Below are 20,615 nucleotides of genomic sequence, written 5' to 3'. Positions count from 1 at the left end.
ATAAAAAACAACAGTGTTACCCCTTATGTTTTTCTTCATGACGACCAATAAAAAACAACAGTGTTACCCCTTATGTTTTATTTGACAAAAACAACAGTGTTACCCCTTATGTTTTTTTTTTAAAAAGACAACAGTGTTACCCCTCATGTTTTTTTTCATGACGACCAATAAAAAACAACAGTGTTACCCCTTATATTTTATTTGACAAAAACAACAGTGTTACCCCTTATGTTTTTTTCCATGACGAGCAATAAAAAACAACAGTGTTACCCCTTATATTTTATTTGACAAAAACAACAGTGTTACCCCTTATGTTTTCTTTCATGACGACCAATAAAAAACAACAGTGTTACCCCTTATATTATATTTGACAAAAACAACAGTGTTACCCCTTATGTTTTTTTTCATGACGAGCAATAAAAAACAACAGTGTTACCCCTTATGTTTTATTTGACAAAAACAACAGTGTTACCCCTTATGTTTTTTTTTTAAAAAGACAACAGTGTTACCCCTCATGTTTTTTTCCATGACGAGCAATAAAAAACAACAGTGTTACCCCTTATATTTTATTTGACAAAAACAACAGTGTTACCCCTTATGTTTTTTTTGAAAAAGACAACAGTGTTACCCCTTATGTTTTTCTTCATGACGACCAATAAAAAACAACAGTGTTACCCCTTATATTTTATTTGACAAAAACAACAGTGTTACCCCTTATGTTTTTTTTTAAAAAGACAACAGTGTTACCCCTTATGTTTTTCTTCATGACGACCAATAAAAAACAACAGTGTTACCCCTTATGTTTTATTTGACAAAAACAACAGTGTTACCCCTTATTTTTTTTTTTTAAAAAGACAACAGTGTTACCCCTCATGTTTTTTTCCATGACGAGCAATAAAAAACAACAGTGTTACCCCTTATATTTTATTTGACAAAAACAACAGTGTTACCCCTTATGTTTTTTTTGAAAAAGACAACAGTGTTACCCCTTATGTTTTTCTTCATGACGACCAATAAAAAACAACAGTGTTACCCCTTATGTTTTATTTGAAAAAGACAACAGTGTTACCCCTTATGTTTTTTTTCATGACGACCAATAAAAAACAACAGTGTTACCCCTTATGTTTTTTTTCATGACGACCAATAAAAAACAACAGTGTTACCCCTTATGTTTTTTTTCATGACGACCAATAAAAAACAACAGTGTTACCCCTTATGTTTTATTTGAAAAAGATAACAGTGTTACCCCTTATGTTTTTTTTCATGACGACCAATAAAAAACAACAGTGTTACCCCTTATGTTTTTCTTCATGACGACCAATAAAAAACAACAGTGTTACCCCTTATGTTTTATTTGACAAAAACAACAGTGTTACCCCTTATATTTTATTTGACAAAAACAACAGTGTTACCCCTTATGGTTTTTTTCATGACGAGCAATAAAAAACAACAGTGTTACCCCTTACATTTTATTTGACAAAAACAACAGTGTTACCCCTTATGTTTTTTTTTAAAAAGACAACAGTGTTACCCCTCATGTTTTTTTTCATGACGACCAATAAAAAACAACAGTGTTACCCCTTATATTTTATTTGACAAAAACAACAGTGTTACCCCTTATGTTTTTTTCCATGACAAGCAATAAAAAACAACAGTGTTACCCCTTATATTTTATTTGACAAAAACAACAGTGTTACCCCTTATGTTTTTTTTTTAAAAAGACAACAGTGTTACCCCTTATGTTTTTTTTCATGACGACCAATAAAAAACAACAGTGTTACCCCTTATGTTTTTTTTTAAAAAGACAACAGTGTTACCCCTTATGTTTTTCTTCATGACGACCAATAAAAAACAACAGTGTTACCCCTTATGTTTTATTTGACAAAAACAACAGTGTTACCCCTTATATTTTATTTGACAAAAACAACAGTGTTACCCCTTATGGTTTTTTTCATGACGAGCAATAAAAAACAACAGTGTTTCCCCTTATATTTTATTTGACAAAAACAACAGTGTTACCCCTTATGTTTTTTTCCATGACGAGCAATAAAAAACAACAGTGTTACCCCTTATGTTTTTTTTCATGACGACCAATAAAAAACAACAGTGTTACCCCTTATGTTTTCTTTCATGACGACCAATAAAAAACAACACTCTTACCCCTTATGTTTTTCTTCATGACGACCAATAAAAAACAACAGTGTTACCCCTCATGTTATTTCCATGTTGACCAATAAATAACGACTGTGGCACCCCTGTCAACGTTTTTACGGGGATCCGAACTTGAGCTTATCAGAGTGTTAACCTCCGAACTTAACAATGCACCAACAAGGCACCGAATAAAATCATCTCAAAGGTTATACTTGTCTTTATAATTCACATGAAATATAGATAAGAGTCTTCCAACAGAAGACATCTACCAGACTTGAACCCCGGTCTCCAGGGGGTTAGGCAGAGTGCACTCCACTGCACCACTGAGGCGATGACAATCCACAATAATCAATCATCGATAAAGGGGATACACATGACATTAAAATGTATGTGTGTATTTCTATTATTTCCCTTATGTTTTTTTTTTGACGACCAATAAAAATGACAGTGTTACCCCTTATGTTTTTTTTCATGACGACCAATAAAAAACAACAGTGTTACCCCTTATATTTTATAAAACGTAAGGGGTAACACTGTTGTTTTTTATTGGTCGTCATGAAAAAAAACATAAGGGGTAACACTGTTGTTTTTGTCAAATAAAACATAAGGGCTAACACTGTCGTTTTTTATTGCTCGTCATGAAAAAAAACATAAGGGGTAACACTGTTGTTTTTTACAAATAAAATATAAGGGCTAACACTGTTGTTTTTTATTGGTCGTCATGAAAAAAAACATAAGGGGTAACACTGTTGTTTTTGTTGGTCGTCATGAAAAAAAACATAAGGGGTAACACTGTTGTTTTTTATTGGTTGCATGTAAAAAAACATAGGGGGTAAGACTGTTCTTCTTTATTGATCGTCATGAAAAAACATAAGGGGTAACACTGTTGTTTTTATTGGTTGCATGTAAAAAAACATAAGGGGTAACACTGTTGTTTTTTAATGGTCGTCAAGAAAAAAAACATAGGGGGTAAGACTGTTCTTCTTTATTGATCGTCATGAAAAAACATAAGGGGTAACACTGTTGTTTTTTATTGGTCGTCATGAAAAAAAACATAAGGGGTAACACTGTCGATATTTATTAATTTAACCATAGGGGGTAACACTGTCGTTTTATCAAATGAAACATAAGGGCTAACACTGTCGTTAGCATAGGGGGTAACACTGTCGTTTTTATCAAATGAAACATGAGGGGTGACAGTTGTTTTTTATTGGGCGTCATGAAAAAAAACACAGCCGCAACCTTCTCCCAGAAGGAAGGCGGGGTGAAGAGGCCGTGACCTGGGTGCGAGGGGTCGGCCATGATCTGCGCTCGGGAGTTAGGTGTCTTGCTCAAGGACCCTCGACAATCGGCTCGGTTCTGAGCAGGGATCAAACTGATCACCTTGCGACTACCAGTGAACCCGCGCTACCACCTGAGCTAATGCTGCCCCAAGAAATTCTACAAAAAATGGTCAACAGACATATTTATTTAGTTATTTTATCTGACAAAGGCCCAGACATTATCATAAATCAATGACTCAATCAGTGCGTTTACATGACACTCCAGAAAATTGAATGATTGGCTTCGTCCGACTATGATTGGATTATTAAGATGCATGTGTACACCTTAGTCGGACTAAAGTCGAATCTAATCTTGTTGCTCTTAGTCGATTTAAGAGCCCTATATTATTCGATTGGTAGTCGAATTAAGCGTGCATGTATACGGTCAATCGGATTGGAATCGGATTTTGCGTTCCGCACATGCTCGAGATTTTACTGGGGGCCATGAGCCGGAAGTTTAAGGAGACGATAGTCTTGTCGCCATCAGAAAATGAGAACCTGAGATTCATTTAAAAAGGTGGCAAGAAGATGGAGGAAGCCGGTGTCTTGTTTTTTTACGATCTCTATTCAGTCATTGCTGATGGGGATATTCTCTGATATTATGAATCTTAAAGACTGCGTTGGGTTCAGACTCTCTGGTACCTCAGCAACAAGTAAAGACTCGTAGTGGGGGTTATCTCGGCCATGGTGGAGAAGGAATTGGGGGAAAGGAACTTTGGCTTTGACTCTCTGAAACCCAGATTGAAACGCGACATGGAGGAAAGGGATTGCTGCCGTATGCGGGCTCCCGGAGGAGTCTGCATACGACCGAGGAGTCGGAACAATGGAGCGTCCGAGAAATGGCATGGACCTGAAGTGAACTGACAGCTGCCTACTGAAAACATCTTTCTCGAATGCCACCTGAGTTTATTGTTGCTAGTGACGTAAAGAGGTCAACCGGTGGCTCTTTTACCACTATTTGAAATGGGTACAGCGCCACCTACCTTACCATGGTATGAAATGCTTCGGCCAATGAATCGATTTTCTCACCGCCATGTATACTCGGACAATTGCAGTGGTCCGATTGAGGCGCATGGTCGAACTATGGCTTTAATCTGATTAAGCTGTGCATGTAAACAAACTGAATGTCTCACACTGAAACTCACAATCACACCCAAAAACACTCCGCTCACCGTATAGATTTGGTTTAATTTTAGGCCAAAATGTACAATATCAGGATTACATGGAATTCGATTAAATATCCCATAAACTATATCCTTGTAACAGTAATTTTCATTTGTGTGCTACAAAAATAAGGTCACTTCCGTTTTATTTAACAGCCAAACAAATACAAACAAAAAACAAATACCTGTCTGTATTGCTCAATTTGCAGTGCATATATATTTATATATATATTTATTTATTTTCTTTAAAAGGCCAAGACACTACATTACCTGCTTCTTCCGACACCTGTTCACAACTAGAGGCACTTGTAAGGCAAGCTAACCAACAAAATTCAAAAAGCGAAACGGTTAAGCATCAAACATTATCAGCCCTCCAGTGCCACTGCTGAACCTAGAAAATATTCAAACTGCATTGTGTTTTTTAATCGATGACAAGCGCAAGGTTACCAACGAGGAGGTAAATATGTTTTGTGCTGTTCGATTTTCCCATGGACATTTGGACTTCCCTTGAGATGCCAGCTCTGGATTGACTTCTCTCCAGAGCCTCAACACCAGGTCACTGGCCTAGTGGCAGTTCTGACATTTGGGGTGGCACTTCTGCTTGTTGATGTTGCAATGGCATCCCCCGCTGTTGTCCCCGGGACCCTTGTGAAGAACACACAAACCTTACATTTTTTGTCTTTGTGTAAGAACAAATAAAGTACATTTGTAGTGGGATAAGATCCGGTGATGTATTACAATGATTATGGTTTGTGCTCTTTGGAAGTTTCTTGAAATTCCGTCAAATTTTTAAAATGGATGCACAGTACGCAACTACTCGGATATTACGATTATACATTTCACACATATCTATTAAAAAAATAACAATTATATATCTTTTTTAACTAAGACATGATTTTTTTCGTTGGCATATTGAAAAGCTGCGATGAATGGGTTGATTATTATTATTATTATTATTATTAATTATCCTAAAGTGAGAGGGCTTTCTTACCCCGGGGCCCCAGCGTGGCCCCCTGGTCACCCAGCAAATCTCAGTGTGACAGACAGTGCAGCGCAGCCAATCACAGCCCTCCTTCTTCTGGACAATGATGCCACACTGAGGACAGTGCATGGCCTCCCCCGACTGCACCAGGGTCTGGCCGTGGGAGCGTTCCACATCATGGACGCCACATAGAAACAACGGAGGAGACAACGAGGGTTAGGGTTAGGGTTAGCTCCATTAGCTAACCCTAACCCAACGGAGGAGACAACAAGCGTTAGGGTTAAGATTAGCTAAACCTAACGGGGGAGAAAGCAAAACCCTAAGGGGGGGAGAAAGCAAAACATGTAAAAACAACAAGATTGTCGACTAATATACTACAAAGAATAAAGAAGGTGGTCGCAAAAGGTTCCTCAGAGAATGTTGCAAATTTGTCTGGTCAAATTTACACAAGCAAGAGACAAACAAGAAGCATTTTTTTCCCCATTGTAAGTCCCCCTTTTTACTCAACATATTTTGTGTAAGAACTTTGTAATCTAGTATAATCAAGTCATTGTTTGTGATCATCTTGTTGTATGTGTATGTAACACCGCTTCAAATGAATTCAAGAGAGACGCCTAACACTGTAAAGAGAATAAACACTGGGTTAGGGTCCGCAGCCAAAACAGCATGGCAGAAACAAGGCTCCCACCTTGAGCAGATCTCTGGTGCGTCTGGCCGCTGAGTCGTTTATGGCTCTGGACGTGAGGTCGTCCTGGTACTGCTTACAGTTCATGCCCTCGTGGATCGCCTGGAGAGGTGGAAGGGAGAGAGGGTTAGAGAGCAGGAGATCCTGGCTCTTAAGGATGCTGGCTCATTGTCTCTCTAGTCTCAATGCTCGGCACCTTGCAGAGCAGGCAGTTGTGCTGGCGGCAGACGGGGCAGTGGAAGACGTTGACCGTGTCCTCGTACACGCACCAGCCGGGACAGTCCGCCGTGGCGCAGTGGTAGCTGCCCTCGCAGCGCGACTCCGCCACCTGCAGGCCGCGCTGCAGCCAGCGGCCGTACTCCTCCCCGGACACCAGCTGGGGAGCACACACCCGTTAACCTGACCGGCCGTACAGCTGGGGAGCACACACCCGTTAACCTGACCGCCTGAACAGCTGGGGAGCACACACCCGTTAACCTGACCGCCTGAACAGCTGGGGAGCACACACCCGTTAACCTGACCGGCCGTGCAGCTGGGGAGCACACACCCGTTAACCTGACCGCCTGAACAGCTGGGGAGCACACACCCGTTAACCTGACCGGCCGTACAGCTGGGGAGCACACACCCGTTAACCTGACCGCCTGAACAGCTGGGGAGCACACACCCGTTAACCTGACCGCCTGAACAGCTGGGGAGCACACACCCGTTAACCTGACCGCCTGAACAGCTGGGGAGCACACACCCGTTAACCTGACCGCCTGAACAGCTGGGGAGCACACACCCGTTAACCTGACCGCCTGAACAGCTGGGGAGCACACACCCGTTAACCTGACCGCCTGAACAGCTGGGGAGCACACACCCGTTAACCTGACCGCCTGAACAGCTGGGGAGCACACACCCGTTAACCTGACCGGCCGTGCAGCTGGGGTGGCCTGGCGACGTCCCCTGATTGATCGGGAAGCGCACGGAATCACGTATATGGAGCTTTGACGGAGGTGGACGGAGGATGGATATGGGTTATGGTTATGGATATGAATCATTTCGCCACAGTCTGAATGCCACACAGGGCTGTTTTCAGTCCTAGTCCGTCCCTGGATGTACATCATTTTCTTGTTTCTTGTTAGTCTATTGGGTTTTCTTAAAAAGCACCGGTATTAAGATAAGCAAAGGTAACAAATATGTACAGACAAATCTACAATAAAAATTATACCTCATTATATGTATAAAAGTAATGTTAATGAAATGATGCATATGGAGATAAGATGGCAGCATAACATGGTATTGTTACATGATGCTTTGGCTGAATTAATGATGAGGCGTTTTCTTGTGAACTCACAGCTTTGATCTCTCGCTCCTGCAGGGTGCAGGAGCAGGAGTACGTCTCGTCTCTGTAGGGACACGCCACCTCTGGGTCCTCACATAGCATGATCACAGAGCGCAAGCACTCTCTGGATACACGCACACGGACACACACACACACACGGACACAATTAACCCCAAGAAACCTGAAGTAATTTGCAGTGTGATTATGGGTTAGAAAAAGTTCGAAAAAATTTAAATTGCTCTCATATAGCCAACAAAAACAATGAGATCATGTCAGTTCTTGGGGAGCAAAACATTACCGGCAGAAGCAGTGGAGACACTCCCTGAGCAGCACACCCTGGCCGGGCCGGAGGTCCGCATAGCAGATCCTACAGTCTACTGCCTCAGGGTTGCACACCACCTCCTGACCATCCAACTGCACCAGCCGGGCAAAGTTCTCCCTGCGCTCCGCCTCCCTGGCCTGGGATCAGACGGAGGAGTGGTTGGGTTAGGGCAGGCCTATTCAACTAGCGGCCCGTGGGCCAAATGCAGCCCCTCTTAATTTTTTTCTGGCCCGCAAGAGCATGCAAAAAATAAATAAAATAAAGGAGAAACATAGTTGCATGCAAATCAGGTTTCTGTTTGTAGCCGGTGATACTAGCCAGTATCAGTACCCCACAATCAGGAACTGGCATCACTTATTCTGACAATGTTTGGCTCGACCGATACGTGTGAGTCTAGCTTTTCTCATATGAATGACATTAGAACAAGGGCACTTTGCTCCATGACCTATGAGAAGCTGCATGAATGTCTCAGGATGAGCAAAACAAGGCAAACAAGGCAGTGCAATCTTTCTCACAGAATCACTGGCTCAAAATGTCTCATATGTGCAGTAGTTCTGTTTTGTGATGATTCAAACAACATTGTTGAATTCTAAATACGTGTCCAAAATATGTGAGAACAAAATCTTTTATAATGATACGATTAAAAGTGAAGAAGGAAGGAATGCGTCTGACAAGTTTATTCCATGTAGTAGTACTATATTAAGTTAACACTACTTTAAGTACGATTTATTTGTAGCATTTCATTCACGTAGTTTTACTGTGTGGCCCATGAACCCCCAGTGGTTTTCCTTTTCGGCCCACTTGTTAAGGAGGTTGAATAGCCCTGGGTTAGGGACCAGAGGGAGGAGTGGTTGGGTTAGGGACCAGAGGGAGGAGTGGTTGGGTTAGGGACCAGAGGGAGGAGTGGTTGGGTTAGGGACCAGAGGGAGGAGTGGTTGGGTTAGGGACCAGAGGGAGGAGTGGTTGGGTTAGGGACCAGAGGGAGGAGTGGTTGGGTTAGGGACCAGAGGGAGGAGTGGTTGGGTTAGGGACCAGAGGGAGGAGTGGTTGGGAGGTGGGTGTGGAGATACTCTTGCAGGGTAAATCCTAAAACGTATTAGCATTTATACGTTATATTATGTGGCTCATCTTCAACCTTACACACACACACACACACACACACACACACACACACACACACACACACACACACACACACACACACACACACACACACACACACACACACACACACACACACACACACACACACACACACACAGTTTTGTCTAAACATTTTATTAATTATTATTAACATTTACATTTCATCACTGTGCAAAATAGAAAACATTCATCTAATCAACTTAAGAATATATTAGGTCAGTTATTTAGTCAGTAGTAGTGACAATGTGTAAGATTTTCTCCTGCTTATTTTAACACTGTGTCCGATTTAATCTATTTCATAAATGTAACTTGGATGTTGAGTCAAATATTGTGTTTCATTTAACTATTATCACATTGCCTATAGAACCGCACGAGACGCTACGGCAGAACTAACAACATGCCCAATGCCCTTCAAGCACCTCGGAGCCTTCAGAAGAGAGTCAATGACAAAAACAGGTCAGACAATGGAGAGTCAGAGAGAACTGAAGAACTATCCTGACAGCTGAGCTTTGACACGAGCGCGTTGGCTTGAGTAAGGGAATCATGTACTGTGGAATCCGAAAACCTCTTTGATCTTTCAGGTTAAATTAATGTTATTCAGGATCTCCACTCGCTGATCAGATATTGGGTGGTGCAAGGTTTGATTGACGTTACCTGGTAAAAGTGACCTTATTTTTACATCTTAAAATACATATTAAAAACTTTGTACATTTAAGTTGAGGTTTGGAAAGGATCAATCCGTAAAAATACTGTGCAACCCTCAGCCCCACTGGGATGAGCTAACCTACCGACCTCGTGATAACCTGGGTAGGGTTAGGGTTAACCCTAACCCTAACCTGGGTAGGCAGCCCATAACCTATGTCTGTCCCTAGGCTTTCCCTTGCTGAGTGCTATCTAACCTATCTAGGGGGTTATGGACGAGGGCCTTACCACAGGTCCACAGCCACAATGGGCAAACAGCCCGGCATCCCGCAGCAACGGCAACTAGTCTACAGGCGACCAGCCAGCGCTTCCTATTCTTCTCTCAGTTCACCGCGTACATACAAATACAAAAGGTTCTCTCATCGAAGTCGCCGAGCAACATGTGTCCATCGGGTTACTCTCTTTCACTCCGAATCTCACCTCATAATCTCCTCTCAGTCTCAAGCTCTGAGCCTCCCCTCCCACTCAGCTGTTAGGGTTAGGGTCAGGGTTAGCTAACCCTAACCCTAATCTCACCTCATAATCTCCTCTCAGTCTCAAGCTCTGAGCCTCCCCTCCTCCTCAGCTGTTAGGGTTAGGGTTAGCTAACCCTAACCTCCTAATCTCCACTCAGTCTCAAGCTCTGAGCCTTCCCTCCCACTCAGCTGTTAGGGTTAGGGTCAGGGTTAGCTAACCCTAACCCTAATCTCACCTCATAATCTCCTCTCAGTCTCAAGCTCTGAGCCTCCCCTCCCACTCAGCTGTTAGGGTTAGGGTCAGGGTTAGCTAACCCTAACCCTAATCTCACCTCCTAATCTCCACTCAGTCTCAAGCTCTGAGCCTCCCCTCCTCCTCAGCTGTTAGGGTTAGGGTTAGCTAACCCTAACCTCCTAATCTCCACTCAGTCTCAAGCTCTGAGCCTCCCCTCCCACTCAGCTGTTAGGGTTAGGGTCAGGGTTAGCTAACCCTAACCCTAATCTCACCTCATAATCTCCTCTCAGTCTCAAGCTCTGAGCCTCCCCTCCTCCTCAGCTGTTAGGGTTAGGGTTAGCTAACCCTAACCTCCTAATCTCCTCTCAGTCTCAAGCTCTGAGCCTCCCCTCCTCCTCAGCTGTTAGGGTCAGGGTTAGCTAACCCTAACCTCCTAATCTCCACTCAGTCTCAAGCTCTGAGCCTCCCCTCCTCCTCAGCTGTTAGGGTTAGGGTTAGCTAACCCTAACCTCCTAATCTCCACTCAGTCTCAAGCTCTGAGCCTCCCCTCCTCCTCAGCTGTTAGGGTTAGGGTTAGCTAACCCTAACCTCCTAATCTCCACTCAGTCTCAAGCTCTGAGCCTCCCCTCCCACTCAGCTGTTAGGGTTAGGGTTAGGGTTAGCTAACCCTAACCTCCTAACCTCCACTCAGTCTCAAGCTCTGAGCCTCCCCTCCCACTCAGCTGTTAGGGTTAGGGTTAGCTAACCCTAACCTCCACTCAGTCTCAAGCTCTGAGCCTCCCCTCCCACTCAGCCGTTGGTACTAGCCAGTGATGAGCACCTCAACACCGCCCCCTCTGTGTGACATCAGTACTGACTCTAACCCAAGCCCCTTAAAACGAACCCTGGTCCTAGTATCGTAACATCACTTTTCAATAAGTACATTGTCGTTTGGTTTTTCCTTAAAGATGGTCACACACCACCAATCAGATATCTGCATGAATGGGATCGTATTCCAAATAAAAAAATACCATACCAAAAAACATTGGAAAAAAGTACACAATTGAGTACAGAAACAAAGGACAGTTCCACAAATATAGGCTGTTAATATTATTGGGTTACAAATTCAGGACTCCATTTCATGAAGACCATTTCATGTGGTCAGTGCAATCTGAATAGGCTGGTAGACTTCATCATGAAAACATCTGGGGTAAAATACACCATTGTGTGTATGGTGCTCTGTCAGTTTCAGGAGGGTAATTGTATATCCTCTATGAATATGCAATCATTTATTGTATACATCAAATACATTCTAGCTTAGCAGTCATGTAGGTTTATCCTGTGTGTGTGTGTGTGTGTGTGTGTGTGTGTGTGTGTGTGTGTGTGTGTGTGTGTGTGTGTGTGTGTGTGTGTGTGTGTGTGTGTGTGTGTGTGTGTGTGTGTGTGTGTGTGTGTGTGTGTATCAGTGGAGGCTTCTCCAGAGAGGAGAGGGAAGAAGATCCTCCTTAACATTGTTGAGAATAAAAAAGAAAGATTGCCCAGACCGGTGCCGGTGAATAACATGAGTTCAATGGGAGGGAGGGGAAGTTCCTCCTCTGAGTGGGTGTGACTAGCTAAGGGTTTGAAATCGTGCCAAAATCTATTCACTAATAGGCTGGAGCCCTGGCTGCGCTATGAAGCAATAAGAAGGAGCCCTGGCTGCGCTATGAACCAATAAGCAGGAGCCTGAGCGCCGCGCTGAGCCTACCTATTTATCGGTGCTCCTCCGTTGGGGTTAGGGTAACGGCTTGGTAGGGTTAGGGTAACCCTACCAAGCCAGATCGACCGATCCAGTTTGGTATGACCAGGTCACTGATATCTTTGCAACACAATCAGCGAGGAGGATTGACTTGATCTATAAAAGAAGTCCCTCAATCGTAATTGGCTTAACACCATGACAAAACATTCCTTCAGGCATTGTTCCAGCGTCTTTCAAGACTCTAAATAAAGCCTCTCCTCAAAAATACAACTCTTAATACCACCGACATCCAGAACTACAGACCGGTATCTCTTCTTTCATTCCTGTCTAAAACACTGGAACGTGCCGTTGATAACCAACTGTCCTATCTCTCATCTAACAACCTCCTTGACCCTCACCAGTCAGGTTTCAAGAAGGCAAACTCCACTGAGCCGGCTCTCCTCGTGGTGACTGAGTCCCTCTGTGCTGCCAGAGCCTCGTCCCTCTCATCGGTTCTCATTCTCCTCGAACTGTCCGCAGCATTTGACACGGTGAACCACCAGATCCTCCTTGCCACTCTTGCCGAACTTGGCATCGCTGAATCTGCTCTTTCCTGGTTCACATCCTACCTGACGAACCGCACCTATCAAGTGACATGGAATGGCTCCTTTTCCAAACCTTGCACGCTTGAAACTGGTGTCCCTAAAGGCTCTGTACTGGGGCCTCTTCTGTTCTCCCTCTATACCAGATCTCTTGGCTCGGTAATTGCATCACAAAGCTTTTCCTATCACTGCTATGCAGACGACACTATTTCTCTCTTTCCGCTCATTTGATAAAGCCCTGATTGCAACACGCATATCGGAATGTCTGGCGGACGTCAGCACCTGGACAACTGCCCATCCCCTGAGGCTTATCCTCAACAAAACCGAGCTCCTCCTAAACCAGGGAAAGATTGCCCACACATGGACTTACTGGTCACCGTTGAGAACATCACTGTATCTCCTTCTCCAACTGCCAGAAACCTCGGTGTGGTAATGGACAATCAGTTATGCTGCACCGCAAACATCACTGCGGTGGCCCGATCCTGCAGATTTGCACTTTACAACATCCACAGAATCCGGCCCTTCCTCACAAGGGAAGCACCTCAGCTCCTGGTCCAATCACTGGTCATCTCCCGCCTCGACTACTGCAACTCGCTCCTGGCTGGACTCCCTGCCTCTGCGATTAAACCTTTGCAGCGCATCCAGAATGCGGCAGCGCGCCTCGTGTTCAACCTACCTAAGTTCTCCCATGTGACCCCCCTCTTCCGGGACCTCCAATGGCTCCCTGTAGTAGCTTGCATCCAATTTAAGAAGATGGTACTGGCATACAAGAACCATCTTACAAGAACCATCTTGTAAGCTCCCTGCCGCTCTCAGGACCGCAGAGTCGCTCACTATCTTCCGAAAAAGACTCCACTCACCTGTTCAGAGTCCACCTCGACTCTGCATAGCCACCCTCCCCCTTCTGGCCACCATTGTACACTGTATTGTATTGCATTGTTGTATTATAGTACTTAACTGTGTAGCAACTGCAGTAGCTGCTATCATTGCTGTAACACGGGGAATTGGTTAGCCTAGCGATTGTTGCACTTGGTTCTACTAACATCCTTTCTGTACCGACAGCGATATATTGATGCACTTCTTATGACAAATGTACTTATTGTAAGTCGCTTTGGATAAAAGCGTCTGCTAAATGCCCTAAAAAAACAACAACATTCTGAAACAGCCATTAACATCCAAATTTGCCTCAAACAATGTTAGGCTTACAGCTCACGTAAATAGTTGTGAAATAATGTTATTTTTGTTATTTTAATTATTTACCGTTTGGTCCCACAATATCAAACCGTTCGGTTAGATATTGTGGGAAGGATCTTAGTGAATGATTCAAAGCATGATGCATTTTAAATGCATCCCTTTTGGTCTTGTCTTCATTTTTCTTAAAACAACTGTAGCTGAAAATTAACATGGAAAATATAGGTCACATGATAGGGCCTGATTCTTTTATTTAGTTATACAAATCAAGAGTAGGCCTGATTTGACTAATTGGCTTTGCATCCTTTCCTCCTGCCCTTGTAGCCAATTTCAAAGACATGCTGCACACCAGCTTTCAAAGTACATTGTGCCACTGGTGAATTTGTATCAATTTTATTCACATAATTATCCCTCCCTGCTATAGTGTAAAAACACCCTGAACCAACTTGAGTCTCACATACTTATGCCACCATACGCCACTAACAGTGAAAGCAGGCCAATGGCAACCAAGCGAGCAGTCCTTCCTCCCTCACTTCAAAAACCACCAGCCGCCACTGATGTGTATATGTTGTTTGTTTGTTTGTGTGTATGTGTGTGTGTGTGTGTATGTGTATGCATGTGTGTATGTGTGTGTGTGTTTAGGGATCCTGGTCGAGGTTGAGTAGCAGTGAGTAGTTTTGAGCACCGGCACTCCTGGTCTCACTCCTCGTCTCCTCTCTTCTCCCCTTCTCCTTCAGAAAACACAGAGATAGAAGAGAAGAGAGTTAACCTGGGAGAGCCTCTGCCGACGCCCAACCTTGCCCCGCCCACCATGGCCCCGCCCACCATGGCCCCGCCCACCCTGGCCCCGCCCCAGGCTGCGCTGCCGGCGTCCCTCTCCGCACTCATTTGTTTTCTTCATTTGTCTGATAAGTTTAAATGTCGGAATCTCCTCCGTCTGAGGATTCCTGGTCAGGGAATATTCAGGTTTCCAGTCCCCTGTTCCTTCCCGTTTCCCTTCCCATTTCGGTCAAACGTGTCATTAATGATCCTATGAATCAAACTGAAGTCTATTTGAACTCATTTGGGTCAGTGGAGCAAAGGGTTAACCGATCTACCCAATCAGAGAGTGAGTGAATGAGTATTCTCCTCCTACCTGTTGGTACTGTCTGACGGCGTCCTTCTCCTGTTGGATGCGTCTGAGCTCCAGGTGGTCTGGCCGGTAAGCCCCCGGGATGGCGTAGCCCTCGGGGCGGCCCGTGCTGCAGATCTCACAGCCCGGGCGGGTGGGCTTGTTGATGTAGGTGCAGGAGGGGCAGGGCCAACCCTGGGGCAAAACAGAACATGGCCTTACTGGACGGGCTTTGGATGTTGTCATTGTGGGTCTATTTATAAGTGGACACGACACACACACACACACACACACACACACACACACAACACACGACACACGACACACGACACACGACACACGACACACGACACACAGACAGACAGACAGACAGACAGACAGACAGACAGACAGACAGACAGACAGACAGACAGACAGACAGACAGACACCCCCAACATCCATTTGGAGGTTTACACCAAATGAAAAACTCTTTAGGCAGAAGAAATTCCATATGTTTAGTTTGCTAAAGCTTGAGCAGATCATACATTGAATTGCCACTGACAGATCGCAGCAGCCACTGACAGCATGTGTTCTGAGTGGATAGGGTTAGGGTTATACCTGTGTGCCTGATGCTACTCTGCCGATGCTCAGTGCTTCACCAAGTTGAGGCATTTCCAAATTGATGAGCTCTCTGATTTCAGAGATATTCTCTCTCTCGGTTCCCGCTGAAAGACCAGCCGTTCCTGGAGGTGGTCAGAGAACAGACAAAAGGTACAAACACGTATGTTATGAGACCACTTCCCCATAGACCAGCCCAGTCTGGGAGGCAGAGCGCTGGAGGCCAGACCCTGAACTGGGCCCAGTCTGGGAGGCAGAGCGCTGGAGGCCAGACCCTGAACTGGGCCCAGTCTGGGAGGCAGAGCGCTGGAGGCCAGACCCTGAACTGGGCCCAGTCTGGGAGGCAGAATGCAGGAGATCGGACCCTGACCTGGGCTGCTGCCGGGGCCCAGTCTGGGAGGCAGAGTGCTGGAGGCCAGATGACCCTGCGACCAGGAGGCCCCGATGGTGCCCTCCTGGTCGAGGTTGGCTGGCTGAGGCGACAGGCGGGCGGTGCGTGACGACAGCAGGTAAAGGTAGGCCGTGTCGCCGTCCCGACGCACGCCGTACGAGGCGAGGGAGCGCTGGTCAGCGCACAGGCACTGGCCGATCACCCAGCGCTGGACCCTCGGGGGGAACCCGTACTCCAGGAAGACCTGAGGCAGAGCGGGAGGAGATGAGGGGGAGATGAGGGGGCACCTCCAGTACCTCCGCATCATGTATTATATTTATTAATGCCTTTATCATAACGCATTTGGGTCAGTGAAGTTCTCAATGATCGACCCCATCGGAGTGAGTGAGGGAGTGTCGCAGAGGGGGAAGATAGACAGATGAGGTGAGGGAAGAAAATGCATTTCCTTTACCTCTTCTCTACTGCATTCAACTATGTTGGATATCTCATGCGAGAAGTCGTTATACCGTCTATTTGTTGAGACATTAAGATGAGTTATTTGTAATCAAAGTGACTAACAAGTCAGGCTGAGAACAATCACAAGCATCCAATCCAAATTGGAGGTTAACAACCAGCTGGGTTGTTTCCTGTGGTGGGTTTGAGACTTAACCGAAGGTGATGTGCTCATAAATAAGTTGATGGTGCAAGACGACATGCCTGCTGTTTAATGGCTGCAATAGTGGAGTGGGGGAAGACTTTGACCATGACGGAACAGGAAGAGGAACAATCCTCCACTACAACAGCCAAGCTGTAGGACGATAAAAAGACAACAGTATATCATCCAATACACTTCATGAACTTATCTGTGTCCATCTATTACATGAAAGAGAGGAATATAGGCTAAATCACCAGCGGATCATTGCTTCCGCAAATTACTTCACTTTTAAGTCGCTATGGCTATGACATGTAAATGACTCGACTGTAAACTGTAACAGATCAATCATGACAACGTAGCATGGTGTACAGGGTGTACAGTGTGGACCACCCCCCCCTCCCCCCACCAGCCGGTGGTCCTCACCGGAGCTCCTGGTCCGGGCCGCTCTGGGGCGCGGGGCGGATCCTCAGAGCCGCGTTCTGCCGGGCCAGGGCGGCAGCGAGGCTGGAGGCCACCGACACGTCCCCCACCTCGATAGCTCTGCTCAGCTCCACACACGAGTCCTCTGGGGCCGAGGGGACGCACACACACACACACACACACACACACACACACACACACACACACACACACACACACACACACACACACACACACACACACACACACACACACACACACACACACACACACACACACACACGGATGCAGACACACAAACTTAGAGGGACATACAGGCGCACACACAAACATAGACACACAAAAACACACACACACACACACACACACACACAGGGATGTTCACACACACATGTACAGACACACGCACACACGCAGACAGACGGACACACACACACACCAGATCAGTTCCTAGATCAGTTTCATTCAGATCAAATACTTTTAAGGCACAGGGATCCCACAGTGAGTTAAGGAGGCAGCAGAAGGGTTAGGGTGAGGGTTAGGGTTAGGGGTTAGGGTGAGGGTTAGGGTGAGGGTTAGGGTTAGGGGTTAGGGTTTAGGGTGAGGGGTTAGGTAGCATTACCTGTGCACTGCAGGGCTATCAAGCTCTCAGACCCTGGCGTCTCCATGGGAACCAGGGGGTCATTCGAGGACAAGGCCTCGGCCACTGTGGGTGGGAGAGAGAAACACACACAGACATAGACACAGACAGACAGAGAGAGTGTGAGAGGGAGAGAGACACAGAGAGAGACAGAGAGACACAGAGAGAGACAGAGAGACACAGAGAGAGACAGAGAGAGACAGAGAGAATCATCAGGTTTAGGATTACCAAGGAGCCTTTGTCTAGATCCCAAGCATTAATATTCCAAACTTCCACTTTACCGTAAGCGCTCTACTATAGTGCCAATATCTTGATTTTGCACGCTTCTGAAATATGATCAGTTAGATCAGTCAGCTAGTATTGTGAGTTCCTGCACACCCAGATTACAGCCCATTCATTGGGTTGGCATGTTCCCAGGGAGAGGGAGGAGTTTGTGGGACTGGTTGCTCAGATGGTGGTTTTACTGTTGGAGGGGACTTGCTGGTGGTGAAAAGCTCCTTTGTTTGGTAAAAAAAAAATAGAAATCAGCTTTGTTAATTTAACTCTGGATGCAAAAATCTGGTTCACTGCAGGGCAAACGGATGGTTGACACCAAGTAATGGCAGTATTGTGGAGGTCTCCCTCGGATTTCTCTTTGGTGGTTCACAAACGTCAACACATTCATAAAATAAATAAAATGAACAATGCTTATAACGGCTGCAATAAAATGATATGGACAAAACTAATTGAAAACACAAATGCAATTCATCTCTCTCTCTCTCTCTCTCTCTCTCTCTCTCATGATGGTGATTAAGATGGCTGACCCCTTTGCGCTTCTCTTAGTGACGAGACCACCACGGTGGCCCACTCCTGGGCCTCCTGCTCACAGCGGAAGTTGAAGCTCATCTTGTCGTGAGGGGGGGCGGCCAGGCTGAGCTCATGGCACTTGGGCGACTTCACCTCGTAGTTCACTGTCCGCAGGTCAAAATCGGCGATGGTCTGAACGTGGGGAAATGAACACTTACAAGAAGTAAACAAAGTCAAATGTTGCAGTAGGTCAGGCCAAAATTGTAACTGTTCGTGCATTGTTGTCGATAATATCAGATGTATTGATGCTCTCAAATGAGGTGTCTGTTGTGTATGCAACATAAACAGTGTATTCATAAATTCCCATGCCCTTCTTGGACTATATACTAGTAATAAAATACATTGAAAACAACTTAGTTGTTAACAACATAACAACTTCCTCATTCATTGATCACTTCTCAAAACCTATGCCAGTGACTGCTGTCATCTACCTACCACACTTCGGGCAGTTCCGCTGCTGTCCCGGAGCGAGAGTCGGAATTCCCCGGACTTCCCAGGGTCCATGCTGAGTTGTAAATATAGCGACTCCTCGCCCGCTCCTGGCAGACACAGCGGTCGGATACCAGAGTGGCACACCGATACCCGAACCGACATCAGGACTGTGTGACCCTCCAGGGTGGACCGCGAGGCCTCAAAGCCGGGTAGCGAAGCAGACGGGTCCGGGCTCACGGTCTCGGTCCACCCGCCTGAACTCGACGACATTCTTCGAGCTCAACAATGGAGGAAAGAAACGCTAACAATGTTTCGGCGAGCCTTTGAAGTGTGGGCCTGTGACGTTTGTCAAGGTTTTTAAAAGCATGACACTCCTAAATATAACATAACCGAACATCTCGCCGCTGTTGCAAAGTGGCAACAGGAAAAGAGTGAACCGAAATTGTCAAAGCGAGTTCGCAATGCACTATGGTTCTTGTGTTTTACTCGGTTTCGTTTGACAGTAAAGGCGTTTGTCAACGCATGGGGGCAGCAAAACACCCTCTGTTAAGTTGAATGTAACACACGACAACCACAATAACATAAGAGGCCTATGTAGATATATAGGCCTATGCAGATATAGGCCTACACAGATATATATTTGAACAGATATATATTTTAACAGCTTTTAACCTGGATTGTATACTAAGTAACAGCTGAGTTCCCGTTTCATTCAAGAAACAGCTTATTTTTATTTTTTTTACTAGTGTTGCTTAATCTCCCACCCCCTGTATTCCACTTTAAGAACTAGGCCTACTGTATTTCTTAACGAGTTATTGCGTCTAGGACAGATGAGACTTCTAAATGCAAAATAGCACACAATAGTTGCAGACAATTCATCTATTTTAATGTATGCATACACTAGTCTCCTCTCTAGCAGAGTGAGCCCAGAACACCGTTTCACAGAGCTATTTAAACAGTTTCACCCCCTCCCAAATCAAATCAGGGAAGTGTTGACCTTAAGGACAGAGGTAAGGTAGGTGGCTAGACATTATAAGGGATTGAAAACAAAGTGACAATATATGGATTTTTGCATCACAAAATGCAGACATATTATTATATTTATCATAATATTGACTTTGCATGATCAACCCAACCTTGCCTCGGTTCAGACTAATCGTTAGATGTTGGTATAAGAACCACAGTAAGGTATAGGTCAAGGCTAAGGGGAAAATGCGTTATCATTAACATATGCTCTTTACATCCAATCTTTTTCAGTCCCAGGTACTTTTCAATCATAACCGTGGTTTATATATTTCTAAAATACAAATGAATACAGCTCCATTTAACAATTGAAATGGTCATCTTTATCTTCAGTATCTTATCTTCATATTTGATTTAGTATAACCCTTGATTCACTTTTTTCCCCTCAATGATACAATTTAAATGATCCATTTCAACGTCTCTGCCATTCCCTGACTTATGCATAGGACAACATACACAAATGATTGAATCATATGCATTACATAACATTTTCATTTCGTTTTACATTGTATTGACTCACCTCGGCTAAAGAGGTAATCAAACTTGA

At 44.9% G+C, this 20,615-nt stretch overlaps 1 protein-coding gene and 1 long non-coding RNA gene across 3 annotated transcripts; both read right to left on the bottom strand.

Moving 5' to 3' along the window:
- Positions 1–4,641: 4,641 nt before the first annotated feature.
- Positions 4,642–19,530, bottom strand: shrprbck1r (sharpin and rbck1 related). Of its 2 annotated transcripts, none has more exons than XM_060044479.1 (14): positions 19,049–19,530; positions 18,571–18,766; positions 17,750–17,833; positions 17,131–17,272; positions 16,770–16,860; positions 16,053–16,317; positions 15,683–15,807; positions 15,109–15,279; positions 7,926–8,086; positions 7,640–7,751; positions 6,500–6,679; positions 6,307–6,405; positions 5,628–5,771; positions 4,642–5,281 (listed from the first exon to the last, which is right to left on the bottom strand). In XM_060044479.1, exons 1-14 carry the CDS (start codon positions 19,313–19,315, stop codon positions 5,201–5,203), a joined length of 2,118 nt encoding a protein of 705 aa, XP_059900462.1. In that variant the 5' UTR covers positions 19,316–19,530; the 3' UTR covers positions 4,642–5,200. The 2 variants fall into 2 exon arrangements, with proteins under 2 accessions (XP_059900462.1, XP_059900463.1); XM_060044480.1 differs by having other exon boundaries at positions 18,571–18,745; positions 19,049–19,529.
- On the bottom strand, positions 9,095–11,511 carry LOC132452100 (uncharacterized). The gene is made up of 2 exons (XR_009524238.1): positions 11,237–11,511; positions 9,095–11,080 (listed from the first exon to the last, which is right to left on the bottom strand). It is a non-coding gene; the product is annotated as an uncharacterized LOC132452100 (long non-coding RNA).
- Positions 19,531–20,615: the final 1,085 nt, after the last annotated feature.

This window comes from Gadus macrocephalus, chromosome 23, assembly GCF_031168955.1.
Source record: "Gadus macrocephalus chromosome 23, ASM3116895v1".
Lineage (NCBI taxonomy): Eukaryota > Metazoa > Chordata > Actinopteri > Gadiformes > Gadidae > Gadus > Gadus macrocephalus.
The sequence above is the reverse complement of the archived record's forward strand: the minus strand, read 5'-3'. Positions and strand labels throughout refer to the sequence as shown.

Coding starts and splice junctions, on each gene's coding strand:
- shrprbck1r (XM_060044479.1), bottom strand. CDS start 19,315: ATGTCGTCGAGTTCAGGCGGGTGGACCGAGACCGTGAGCCCGGACCCG. Junction 16,318..16,769: donor TTGCAGCCATTAAACAGCAG/GCATGTCGTCTT, acceptor GCTCTGCCTCAG/GTCTTCCTGGAGTACGGGTT. Junction 15,808..16,052: donor GGGCCCCGGCAGCAGCCCAG/GTCAGGGTCCGA, acceptor GACCACCTCCAG/GAACGGCTGGTCTTTCAGCG.